Raw genomic sequence first — 13729 nt, 5'->3', positions numbered from 1 at the left:
TAGGTCTGATCTACAAATCTGGTCTTTTCTGGAGTCGTGACAGGATTTGTTGAAAGAAAGCCATTTGCGACTAATCGTGTGTGGGACATGTAAGAGTAAAGAAGATGTTCTCACCAGATGATGCTGCATTTTAATGTTTAGGGCTTCAGTTAAGGTGCAGATTGTTTATACTCCTGGTAGATTTAGATTTAAAACCTATTTTCATTTCACCAAGAACTATTTTACCAGAAACTAAGTCGGCATGCCACCCTGAACACACCATCCTCATCTCCATTACACGATTAAGCCAATAATGCTTTCTATGAAAGCATTCTTTTTTATTTAGTTGAGCATACTGCTAAAAAGTAATCTATTTTTAAAACACTTTTTCTCAGTAACGAGGTTAACAATGATGTCCTGTAATTGCAGTGCAAGTCGATGGATTTAATGAGGCTTGCAGAGAGTTGTCAGGCTTTAATTTTTTTGTCCAAAAGCTGAAGATTAAATGTACAAATAAAGAGCTGAAAGTCATACACAAAATTAGTTTTTGTAATTAACTATTTGCCATAGGGAGTCTTGGTATACACACATGTCCAAAATTCACCCAGAGTGTCACATATTGGCCACTGGAGACAAGCACCAGCATCCTATGTGTTGCACTCATGCTAAAACAGGAATTTAATATGGATAGATGGTTGGATGGACTGATGGATGGATGATTTTGATGATGGTTTTTCACCCTCGCCCAACTTTGATTTAAAAAATCCACACATTACGAAATCCGAGACACGAGACAGCATCTATATTTAATGCCCGATAACGTTTCATCTCCTTTTGGTTTTGGTGAAGACACGACGTTTCTTCATCATCTCCTTCCAACTCACCATGTCTACCTTGACTAAAGCAGCATTTGCTCTTTCCATCTTAACACTACTTTGTGCTCACTTTGAACAGACCTCATCACATCTCAATCCTGCACATCAAAGAGCAGCGTCCCCCTTCACCCCTCCAATCTTCCCTCGGCTTTCTTGATGTTATTCAAACCTGCATGAGTTTACTAAAGTCACACTTAGCAAAAGTTCCTGTCAGTTCTAAGATATTGGCTAACTTCTACCGTGAATCTTATCTATCCGTGCCTTGGAGGCACTAACTGCCCACTGTGTGAATCCTTGTTACCCACGAGTATTTGAGGATACTTAAAGAACTTTCATAAATGCAAGGGAAAAAATGCTTTGGGGGTGGAAAGGGGTTTATCCCTCTTAAAAATGCATTGGGTTGCATCAATAGCACCTTCACTGACTTGCCAAAGTATTCACACACCTCAACGTTTTCACATTTAGTCATGCTACAACCAAAAACTTATTTAATCTTCTCTAACAAACTCACAAATTAGCTACATTTATACACAGGCACATGCTATACAGGCAACATGAGTAGGTACGTAGATGGTTGCAGTAAATTTTATTTGGTGGTATCTGTGTAAAAGGGGATGAATACAAAATCATGCATTCTTCACCTTCTGTTTAACAATTACACGACACATTGTGGTGGTCTGTCTTACAAAATGCCAATAAAACACATTAATGTTTGTTATTGTAAAAAGCCACAAATGTGAAAAAGTCAGAGGGGTGTGAATACGTTTGCAAGACTCTGTATATTTAAATCTAATTAAAAAAGAAATCAGTTTTTAATCTTTTCATGCTACAATAAGAACTGGTTAAAATACATGTAAATGTTAATACGTGTAATATTACAATAATCATTAAATTCAGGCTCCGACAGCTTCATTATGAACACCTGGACACGCATCCGTCTCAGGAGCGCAGTGTTAAGATAAAATGTTTGTGCAACTAAATATTTTCCAGTCAATAATGTGAATGTTATAGTCTAACCTGCTGTTTACCTCATAATTTTTTGCAGTTTTTATGGTCTGATGTTCAGTTCCATATTAGCAGGTCTAAAGTTTCCTGAACGTGGCTGACCTGGACTTGATGGAGGTCTGGGCGTCCCGAGCCCCTTTGATGCCTCAGAGGTGCCCATACTGATGGAGTTGGTTTTATACTGGCTAATAAATACAAAGTCATTATCCGCCAATGTCATTGTTACTTTATCTGAGTCATGGTTGTGGAGCAGCAAACCTCCCACAATTAAACAGAGGCTTCTCCGTTGGAAATGCATCGATCCTTCATCTAAGCTTGGAGATTCATGGCCGACTGGATTTCATGGTGCTTATGGTTTTGAAAATAAAAATAATACAGTGCCAGATCTAATATCTGACACTGTAAAACATGAAGGTGTTTTGTACACTGCAAAAAAATTTAAATTTGAAGGGCACCACTGAAAGTAAATGAAAGTGACTTTGAGGCTACAGATGAACACACTATGTCTGGACAAACTGATGATAATTGCTTGCGAGCTTTTTAAATGAACATATTTAAAATGTGCATTTTTTCCGGGTTCTCTGGATGGATTTGCAGCTACTTATGTAGAAATGTACTGTAATTCATACCGCAGCGGAAAAATACCGAAGAAAAAAATAAAACACCATTAGATGATTTAATAAAAAGATGCTCCTCTACTGGATCTCCTTCTGCCAATCAGGTCCGAAGTTCAGCCTCGCAATTTATCCGTTCTGACCTGCAGCGATTAGAGCGCGCTGCAGATCAGAGGATGGGTCAAGCCTCCCATCTCTCTGCCTCTGTTTGGGAAATCGCTGCCATTTGATCCAGGCCAGCCCCAGAGGAATGCTGTTCCTGCAGATATACTTCAGGCCGGGAGGCTGCCAACAGGCCTCTGGCATCGGAGTCCCGCTTGGACATTGGCAGGCGGAGAAAGGAAGGGGTCAGGCGGTGGCTTGCGTCGGGGGTTTGCTAAATGATGTTGGGTAATATCTGCTGTTTTGGGTGGGAAGGAATAATAGTCAGCTGGGAATACAGAGGCAGTGCATTTCATGCAGTATTGATTTCTCCATATCAAAAGAAAGCCAAGCAGAGTTTGCTCCTCGCAGTGAGAGACTTACATATTCTACATGTTTGCTCCTTGAGATAAAAAAAGGGCTGAGATTATTTTTGTGATAGGTGCCGCTTTCATTTTCAAAGAGCAGCAGATGAGCTCTGTTATATCTCCAAATACCACTTTGAAATCTCTTGAAAAACCAGAATGCTTCTCAGAAACAACATAAAAGAGACGCTGAAAGGGATTTTTAGTGGAATAAATTAGAGATATATCGATTCACTTCAAATATCACGTGCTGCAATCACCTGACTATTCCCAGACAACCCATTTGGGCTTTGTTTATTCAGATGGAGAGAGCAGAGGCACCAAAAGGCATGGTTTATAAGGAAAAATCATCAGCAAAGGCCTTTGATGTCTAAATGAAGCATGTGCAACCCAGACCCCTCGCTTTACCTCAGCCTCTTCACACATGCACAGAAACACACGCACAAAACCAGACACAAATGCAGACGGCGGTCTGCACAGATATCAGAACCTGAAGAGGATTTCCAGAACTTCTCAAGGAAGGATTTTGTCATTTTGCACATTGCTCCTAAAGCACCGACTCATGTGCTTTAAATTAGAGGACAAGCTGATCAAATGTAGCAGATATTGCCGAAAGAGGGCACTTCCTGCATCTGTTTTCACTAACGCAAGCAGAGGATGTTGTTACTTACAAGCAATTTTTCACACTGAAATCAATCATCTGGCTTGACAGGGACTTTTGTTTTTTTGGAACTTGGACTTCAGGAAAAATGTTCTGAACTTTGCTGAAGTGGATCATTTGTCAGATTTTTTAACAGAAGCCATTTATAACTGTGGCACAGAATCTGTGAAATAAAGTAAGTTAGTAGTGAGGAGAACAAGTAAAACAAGCCAAAAACAATGAATTTATGGAAAATAAAATTAATGTTTTTGTCTCCAGATTGTATGAATATCAAGTTATTAACGTTGCAACTACGAATATATAAAAAAAACGAATAGGTTTTTGGTTTGGAAAAAGACTATAATGCAGACAGATGCATGGCTGTTTAATCACCCCTTGGTTCAATACTTTTGGCGGTCACATATTCTCATTCAGAATTGTATTTAGCTTCATTCATCTTCTGACCAGCTTCCCAGTCCAAGCTGACAAAAAAAAAAACATTCCCACAGTGTGATGCTGCCACCACCATGTTTCACCCTGGCGATGTGTGTGGATTTAGTTTTCTGAAACAAGTAGAGTTTTAGAAAGAAAGAAAGAAACAAAAAATTACATTTTAGTCTGACTAATAGCTGTGTGTGAACATATTTGTCAACCTGAGCTACGGATCTCTGCAGCTCTCCCAGATTCCACGAGATATTTGTTTTCGGACTAACATGTCTTGGCAGGTTTGTGGTTCTGCCATCCTCTTTCCATTTCTGCATGATGGACTGAACAGTGCTCTCTTGAAGTTTGCAATTGTAACAAAATATGGAAAAGTTCAAGGTTTTTGAATATGTTAGCTAAGCGCTGTACACTAAATCATGAGAAAAATTAAAGAGCGTTAAGAGCAGAATTTTTGCACCTTGCTTTTACGTCTGGGGAGATTATTCTGCTGGAATTGTGATGATGAGTAGTTTGGAAGTACATCCTGTTAACTACTCCCACTGACATTAAGAGGATTATGTAGGTAGCGTCAGACAGAGGCAACTCCTTCCGTTAAGTTGAGTCTTTCCTATCCCTTCCAAATCTCCGCTGCCGCTACGTCGAGCCTGTAATTTGCCTAAAACTCAAGGCATCCGGCAGAGACGCGGCGATACGCGGAGACAGTTAGATGAATCAAAAGGCTGAGAGACAGCAAGAGGGTGGGAGAGTATTTGTCTAGAGAACACGGAGAGGGTGGATCATTTGTCTGACAGATGCGTGTTGATACAGTGATGCTGCTGCTGCCGCTGCTGCTGATTTGGAAGTGGTGGAAGTTTGTGGAGCAGCACCTGGTGGCTGTTAACCTTGTGGGACGACATGTGGGAAGTTGAGGGAGGGAAGAAAAACAAGATGTGGTTTTGAGTGTGACCTCGGTGTGGGTAAAAGCTGCAGCTCTGAAGCGCAGAAAGAGCTCAGGGCGACACACAAAATCAATTCTTATTGACTTGAACCGTGTTATGCACAGAGGGGGGGACATAAGAATAACTCTAAAAGTCGAACTTCCGACGTATTCCTCTTCTTCTTTGTTGAACAACCAGGTTAACCACTTTCCAAGGCACAGAAGTAATTGGGCTCTGTGTTGTGGCTCCACTTTATCTGTCTCTCTCTTGAAACGAATGTTTACCACAACTATAATCTGCAGAAAGCCTGTTAACATAAGTAGCTCGGCTTTCATAAATCATAAAGTCAGCTCTGACTGATCCTCGGCACCATCCTGTTTACCACGCTGAGCAGCATAAGCAGCACTCTGATCATATCTGCCACTTGCTAGCAGAAAGCTTTCTTTCTCCGCACGCTTCTGTGACTCATTTCCCCAACGTGCTGTGTTAATATTCAGGCGGTTGACAGGTGACGAAGGAAGGCGTCGTCTCATATGCGCAGCTTACATGACAACATGCTGTATGTGTGGCGTTTTTACTGACAAAACACGGGAAAATCAAAGGTTAGTGTTGCCTGGAGTACAAATTGCTTTAATGCTGTTTTTCTATCATAAAACACAGAAGTGTGAGCATTTATCTAAAAGGTGGGAGCGCCCGATTAGCTTGGTGTCAGGTTTAAAAGAAACAAATCTAACCCAGCTTAGTTGGATCACACGGAAACAACCCAGCGTCCGTCAGGTCACGCCCCCCAACCCCGTCTGTGTTTTACCATCATGGAGGCGGTTTGCAGAGTGTGTGTGAGTGAATGTATCTGGAGGGGTGGAGTAATTCGATTTCCACGGCTAATTTTCTGTTTCTCTCCACTGGTGTCCCGAAACAGTGCGGGTCGAGCTGCAGCCCGACGCGATCACCAGAGGCGACAGCAGGATGAGACGCAGGAAGGAGCCTGCTCTCCAAACATCTGGCAGGGGCAAGGCTTCCACGACTCGCTTAGAGGCCTCTCAGATCTGCGGGGATCAAAGCGTGCCCTGGGTGCCTGAGCCACCGTGGCCTCCCTCAACATATTCAAATGGGGTTTCCTGAAGACGCCACAAGCAGACCTCAGAATGTAAACGAGGCGGTAAAAGGGGCGACAATGAAAGCCTCGAAATCTGCGCACCCTTCACGCAAAAATAGAGTTAGAGAAGAAGTCCGGAGATTTAAATAAATCGGAACAGGCAAAAAAGTTTTCCATGCCTTTAATTCTTATTACTTTATAACAAAAAGAACGGTAATAGTGGTCGACGTACTGGAAAACGTTTGGAGGATGACAATGAGAGAGTATCCCATTAGGTCTGAACTGAAACCTCAAACCCCCAAGATAAATCAGGAGGGGTTACAAGATCACATAATATCCGTCTTTACCACACGGCCTTTGTAACTTGAGGCCTAAAAGAGTTTAGCTCGCAAAGTCTTTTATTAAATGAAGCAATCAGTCTTCTTTAATCTGTCTCTTTGAATAAACTTTTTTTACAGAAAAGTTAATTTACTTACAAATTTGGATTTCGATTGCCGCGATTAGAGCGTAACATTCTTATTTAGTTTGTGAAGAATTTTGCATTGTTTCAGCTTTATTTTAGGTAAATCAAGACAAAAAACATAACCAATATATACACCCACATAAGTCCCTTATTTGTTTTAGATGTGACCCAGATGTAAAATACTTAATGACCAAATATTAACAGCAGAAGACACTCATGTCAAAGCTCTTGGCCGAGGAACATTTGTAGCATAAATGTGCTTTACCAGAACAATTTTTGGTTTTAGTTTATTTTTTCAAACACCACCCAAAACCCCACATTTGTTGACCTCTGACCCCTTTAGTAGATACACCAAACTGGTGAGCAACTTGTAAAAAAACCTGACTATTTTTAGATAAGTAAATGCACTATACCTTGAGAAGGTTGCAGTAACACTCTTTAGTGCAGAAGTTACACGACGATGACTCAAACCTAGCTTTTTTTCTAACATAAAGTTAGAGAAAGCCCAATAGATGCAAGAAACTATTTAAACTTGAACTGTGTTTTCTACAGAGAAATAATGGCTGTTCAGTTTGGCCCAGTTGCAATCAGACATGCCTAGTGACTTGTTTTAAAAAATAACCAGTGACAAAGACGGGCAATTTTTCTGGTGTTATTGGAGACTTTTAAAGGCTGATGGGAAAGCATGAATCATTCTTACTCTTAATAGGCTGAAAGAGGTGCAGGGAGAATTGGATCTGTGAATTTAAAAAAAATTGACAGAAAAATGCTAATTTGCATTAACAAGGTAGTTTCTACTCATTTTGTCAACCCTACAGATTTTGCTGCAGATACAACCACATGATAAATGTGTAGACAATGATGTCATTTACTGAAATGTTGGCCATGTTGGCTACTGATTCAGGCTACTATGAAATATTTTCCTTTTATACATCATCAGGTGACAGATGAGTAAATTCAGTGCCGTTTTCTGTCCCTTGTCACCATGCGATTTGCTCCGAAGGAGGAATAGTTAAGTTAATGATGCAAAACAATCACAAACTAGCAATAAAAACCTGTTGGTTGTGTGAAGCACATAACAAAATTTAACTAAATAAAATGAATTGTTGGTAATTTCCTCCCTCATTTTGCAGTTTATTTAAAAAGCAGCTATCTGCTTTAGGATGTCACTTTGTCACAAATAAATGTATGGCACTGTGACATTGCAATTTACAGTTAGTTGAGCTAATAGTGCTAGCTGCTAATGTTTTAAAGGATTAAAAGCCTGGTGCAAACAGATAATAACTGCAAAGGGTAGGAAGTCCAGGAGGTTGTTTGAGTGATATAAATGAAAGTTTTCATTAATGGCTAAAATCTGTATGTCCAGGTTAAAACTTTACAAAAGCTGGCCTTGAAAATAAGCCTAAAATATTTAATTAGTGGATGTCTACTAAAATTATTCAGTCACTAGAGCGTTGAACAAGTTATAGAATAGATATGAGGCTTTTAAGTGTGAAAATAAACATCCTGCACCATCCTCCTAAGTTTCAAATTTAAAAAGAAAAGAAGAAAAACAAGAGCTGCAATTAAGCTGTTTCTTCAGAAATGTGTGTCTTCTGACAGAAGGCTCCAGGGCCAAAGACACATTTCAGCAAAAAGCCGTGTTTTCTCTCCATAATCACTCTGACTCCATACATTCATCAAACACCGCCTCCCTGAGCAGCCATGAAGCCTGTGAGTGGGGGTCACCTGTACGCAGCATTACCGAATTAGCCGATATCTAACCCAGACCTGCTGCAGCGCACTGACACTAATCCTGGGCCCGCTGGAGAGCCCTGTCTGTGTTACATTATCATGTCTAATCCCCGTAATCTCTCAGCTGCACCGCTAAACGCTGCTCCACCTCGGCCCTCTTACTCCATACCCCTCTAACAACCTTAATGAAGAGCCAGGCCCTATTGCCAAGGCTGCCCATGCAGTGGTGGGCTGGGCGACGGCCATAATCGGAGGCCCCCTGTGCAGCCACCCACTCAACCTTCCAGGCAGCAGGAATTAATGTAATTCATCGCCTGGGGCAAAAAGCAAACCAAACATATGTTCAACAAATCAGGGTTTGTGTATTTTCTTGTCACCGTCACTGTGCAGGTCTATTAGAGTCACTGATGAGATCCAAAGCGAAGAGCCCGCCACGTGGGAAAATCAAAGCTTTTGAAGTTCTCGTGCCACTTTCAAAGCACTCTTCCCCCCAACCCTTTCCACTTGCCACAAGAAGCTGGTGATGAGCTGACCCTGGTTATTAAAATACCGCAGAAATGATCACTCATAAAAGCAGGTCTCTGTGTTTTTTTCTAGTGTCAACAAAAATGGCAGTGGGGGGAGGGGGGGTCGTATAGGATGAAAAGGTTGAAAGGGCTCCCATATTAAAAATGGCACTTTATGCATTAAAGCGGGATTTCTACTGTCTCTTTGTGTAATTAGCACCCACCAGCTCTGCGCGCGGGCTTACCTTGTTTACACTGCACGTCTTGCAGCCTGGCTGTCTCCCTGCAAGGTTTCGTTACACCGTCTTCTCCTCTGCTTTTGTCTCTCTTGATGTCTTTCACTTGTCTGTCTTGGCTGTCAGGGCCAACCTTGAAAGAGGAGGCGTAAACACACCCAGAAGAGCAATGTCAATGAAAGCACCACACGAATACATACAAGTTAAAGCAAGCCTTCTAATGTGCTTTTTTTTCTTCTTCAAATTAGTCATGTAGATGTTGCATTCATTTATTTACAATTTACAATTTGGCACTCATATAACTGAGACCCATTAATGTGCTTTGCAATGTTAATCAAATGCTAATGCAATTGCATATCCCCCTTTTACTGGTCCTACCTCCTAGCAAACAAGCAGCACACTGACTTAATTGTGAGGGGGGGGAAACAGCACATACAGACTTCCTCTCATATTTAATTTTATCTTTGAATAAAAGAGCTATAGGAAAGTATTAATCTGCTTAACATTTCTAAGTACATCCTCCAAAGGATTTTGCTTTTTTAAGTCTTACATATGCTCAGCAGAGTTACTGGCAAAAACTGTACATTTTCCTCATTTCATCCTTTCAACATCAAATGGTGAGCAGCAAAAATTGGATCAGACTTCAAAGCCTGCGATGTGCTCCAAGTCACGGAGTGGCTCTTCTATTTCACATATTGAATCCGAGCAGGATATCAAAGTGCTACCAAAGAACCTCAGGTCTTTACTAAAAAAGGGGTCTAACATCTGTAGAAAGAGGAGCGCAAAGACAAATCACCTCGGGGGAAGAGCGAGCATTTATTCTCAGCCGTGAATTTCCAGCCTTTTGATTCTCCCCGTTCCTGTACCACCCTGTCTTCTCCGCTGAGACGGAGGTTGGAGCAAGAGAACTCTTTTGTCTCAAGGACTCAAAAAATTTCCCAAAGAATAATCTGGGTTAAAGCTGCTTTGTAGACAAGAAGCTTTTTTTTAAAGGGAAACAAAATGCTTATTGATGTTCTGTGACTTACATTTCCTTCATGTAAGTCATCTGGATGAGCCTCTTCGTTCTTTGGGCTGCACCTGTAGAAGTAAACATTTATCAGTTAAAAACCAAATAATAGATATTATATAGATGCACTGGGTGTGGGAGTGAAAAGTTTGTTAGATGATGAATGATTAGAGCATTTAGGCATTTTGCCAAATCAAACGGTCCATTCTATACATTGCTATTCTATGCTTTTGCTCAAATGACTAAGTTAAAGTTTAATGTTTTTAATGTAATATTGGTAAAGCATTCAATTTTAGTTAATATTAGCCATAAGATTGTCACAAAATGATAACTTTAAGTTTTAAAAAAAGCACAGTTTCCCAATATTAGCACACAGATTTATAGAAATATTATAACATGATCAAACAGATTTTGTTCAAAACAGAAAAACTATTTTTGCTGCAGCTAAAATAATGCAAAACATTGGTTAATACTGTCATAATAATGCTGGCTATATTACATTACCTTACTATTTTGATGTTGAAGTTAAGATTTACACCACAGATCTAGAGATGACAGGTGAGTGTGTCAGGCAATGATTTATTGATCCGTTTCTCATCCTAAGATATAAACTCACTCACAAGTAACAAGACACACTTAAAGACAGTGTCAGCAGCAGGTTATTTTAAAACATTAGGTTTTTTTTACTTTACTTGCATAGAAGTAGAAGAGTATAAAGTGTAGAATAAACAAAAGCTGAATTTAGTGCAAAACTTTGTTATTCCTTTTAGTTGTTTTGTTATTTTTATAGTAACTCTAGGAATCTAACAAGACAGGATAATATAAGGTACAGTACATCACCAAACCTTGGTTAGCAGTTCTTCTATAGGGGGATTTTTCTGCCATAATCCAAGAGCACACATTTTCAGTCTGAAAGAAGGATTTCATGGCAGAAAAATTCCCCCAAACTGGTCAACCTTACATAGCTAAATGGACAAGATGTCTGTGGACATCCAGTATTTGGAACGCTATTAAAACCACGCTATTAAAAAGTCCAGATTTATTAATTTTCTATCAACATGTAAGCTCAAATTACTTTACCCGAGTGTTGTTTTTATTTATTACCTTTCAAGTGAATTGTTTTAGAATGAGACGGAGTACCTCAACTCTTAAATTCTCTGCAAAATGTTTCTTTCTGTAACAACATCAGGAAGTCGTGATAAAATCTTGATTTTGTGTTTTTATACATGTTATACATGGAATTTGCAGAATATGAATGGGAATATCTGGGAACGTCTGTCTGAGCACGATCACTTGTGTTGCATTATTCAAAAAAACAAACACAGAAGGACCCACGTGTGCACACACAACAAAACATGTCGGTAGCAGCCATGCTCCGAGTCTGGAGGAATGAAATCTCCTCCAGTTTGGAGCTTGGTGATGCTGTTTGGATGCAAAACACCGAGCTGAAGCCTGGCAGAGGAGAGGGGAATCAAAAGCGAAAAGAACAGCGTGTAGGTGAGAATATAGATCTTACAGGAAGAAAAAATGGGCCAGATCATGTCAAAATAAATATATATGGAGAGATTCCAACACTGATTAAACAGAATTGTTAAGTGGAGGTTTGAAGTTTTTCTCACCGAGGAATATGATTGTAAACATGGAGAGAAAAATCCCCAATGAGGCCCGGCTCAGTTCGAGTATATAACAAGCACAACATTTTCAGATGTGTAAATCTAGTATTTTGGAGCTGAAATTTGGAGATGAGTGTTGACCACAAAATTCAAACATTTGAACGAGGCTTTTTGCTGTTGTGAATTAGTTTAGCATTTGATGTGTTCTAGCGTATTTAATGGAAAGCTACTGTAGGAAACATTTCCGGGGATTTGTGATAATTGATAAAACCCAGAGCTTAAAGTCTATCGTCTATTTGATGCTGTTCAGTCAGTGGCTGCTCTCATGCCTCACGCATGCTTTCTTAATGACTGGCCTCCCCATGTGCTGAATAAACACAAAGCCCCCAGCTCGTACATCTGGAGACCAGTGCAGCGCCCAGCCCTATTTGTGGTCAGACAAGTGTGCTATCTTGGTGGAAAGTTATTTATTACATTTATAAAACGGTGAAAGGCGGCGCACGAGGAGGAGCTTTCTTCTCTGGGGTGAAACAGCAAAACATTACACGATAAAAGTAGCCCTTCCAAGAGTGTTGAAAACGAATGACATGTTTAGGATGCAGGACTTTAAATTCAGTTCAAATCGAGCTCAGCTTTATTTATATAATTGTAATCTCAAGGCACTTTACAAGACAAACTGGTCTAATTCATATGGAGCTCCATAAACTCCAATTGGTTTGAATTTAAATCAAACGAATTCAGTTCATTTCAGTCCAGTCAAGCCACATAGTCACATTCAGACTCTATTACAGTCCAATCTAATCCAAAATATACATATCAGGAAAGTCAAATTTGCTGTATCTTTTAATCCATATCAGTCAAAAATTGTTCATCCAAGGAAGTTGAGCCAATTGTGTCTAACTAAGCAAGCGCTGTGTGACAGCAGAGAGAAATCGCTCCATTTTAACAGCAAGGAACCTCCAGCAGAACTAGTATGCAAAAATTGTGCAATATCAACAAAGCAAGAGAGATGCCATAATGTTGGTAAAAATCATAAAAACAATATGACTTGAACTATATGAATGAATACTTTACTTGAACAGTCTTAATGTCTTTTTACTTTGGGTGAGTAGTAGCGAGTCTATCCAGATAAATGTAAACATGTGAAATTCATCGTTTCCATCCCAACAACAAGGGATTGTTGACAGCTTACTTTTGGGGAATGTAATATTGGGCAATAATATTAATAACAATAACAATGCCACTGATTTTGAAGGCCTTGCCAGAACATCTTATTACATGCTCTCACAAAACATTTTTTTAAATAAGGATGGCATATTTCTCCTATCAAGTTTTGGCATGAATTTGACGCTATAAACAAGTATTCCCAATTTTTGCTGTCCAAGTAATTCTTTACATCAATTCTTTACATTAGTATAATTATATTGTGACAATGGTTGAGTAAATAAGTTAATAGCATGAATAGCTGTATTAATGGATTTCCACTATTAGGGTACTTAGTCAGTGGCTCCGTCAAGGAAACAAACATGGTTTAACACAATGAGTTGATACAATGAGATTTATTGAAGTATAACACTAATGCAAATTATTGAAGTAACAATAGCAATCATGTTGTGGGGAGGTTAAACACAGAAACAATAAGCAAATCAGCCCAGCAAAAGGGTTACTTCAGAGAACTTCTTTTGCACAGTAAATCAAAAAAGGAAATGACTGAAACACTTCAATATGTCAGAAGTGACTATAAATCTTAATCTCACCTTGAGTGCTCTTCTTTGGTGGTCTTTCCTCCGGCCTCATTTTCACATAGTTGCCCTTGGGATCCGTGGACATGACGGACTCGATGGCCCCTGTAAACTGCACAGGTTTCCACCATGAGATGAACTCTGTGGTGTTGTCTCCTATCCACATTGTACAATACAATGTAGAGTCATGATAAAAATCTTTCATACTAGTCTTGATTAATATACCTTTGGAAAAATTGAAATTTTTCTTTGAATTCTACTTCTTTGAATTCTTGTTATTTGTTAAGCTGAAGAACTCTGACCTATTTAACGCAACAGCCTGACCTGGCTGGTCACTACCCATTTAATAC

General features: G+C 39.7%; 1 protein-coding gene across 2 annotated transcripts in view; it reads right to left on the bottom strand.

The window, feature by feature from the left end:
- The window catches only part of myo3b (myosin IIIB), a 78772-nt gene that overhangs the window by 12353 nt on the left and 52690 nt on the right, over positions 1-13729 (bottom strand). For both annotated transcript variants that reach the window (XM_028021902.1, XM_028021903.1), the window contains 3 exons: positions 13395-13491; positions 10044-10095; positions 9025-9148 (listed from right to left, as the gene is read on the bottom strand). In XM_028021902.1, coding sequence (XP_027877703.1) covers positions 9025-9148; positions 10044-10095; positions 13395-13491 — 273 coding nt within the window. The remainder of the gene's footprint in view (positions 1-9024; positions 9149-10043; positions 10096-13394; positions 13492-13729) is intronic.

Source organism: Xiphophorus couchianus, chromosome 7 (genome assembly GCF_001444195.1).
Source record: "Xiphophorus couchianus chromosome 7, X_couchianus-1.0, whole genome shotgun sequence".
Classification (NCBI taxonomy): Eukaryota; Metazoa; Chordata; class Actinopteri; order Cyprinodontiformes; family Poeciliidae; genus Xiphophorus; species Xiphophorus couchianus.
This window is presented reverse-complemented; position numbering and strand designations above follow the sequence as displayed.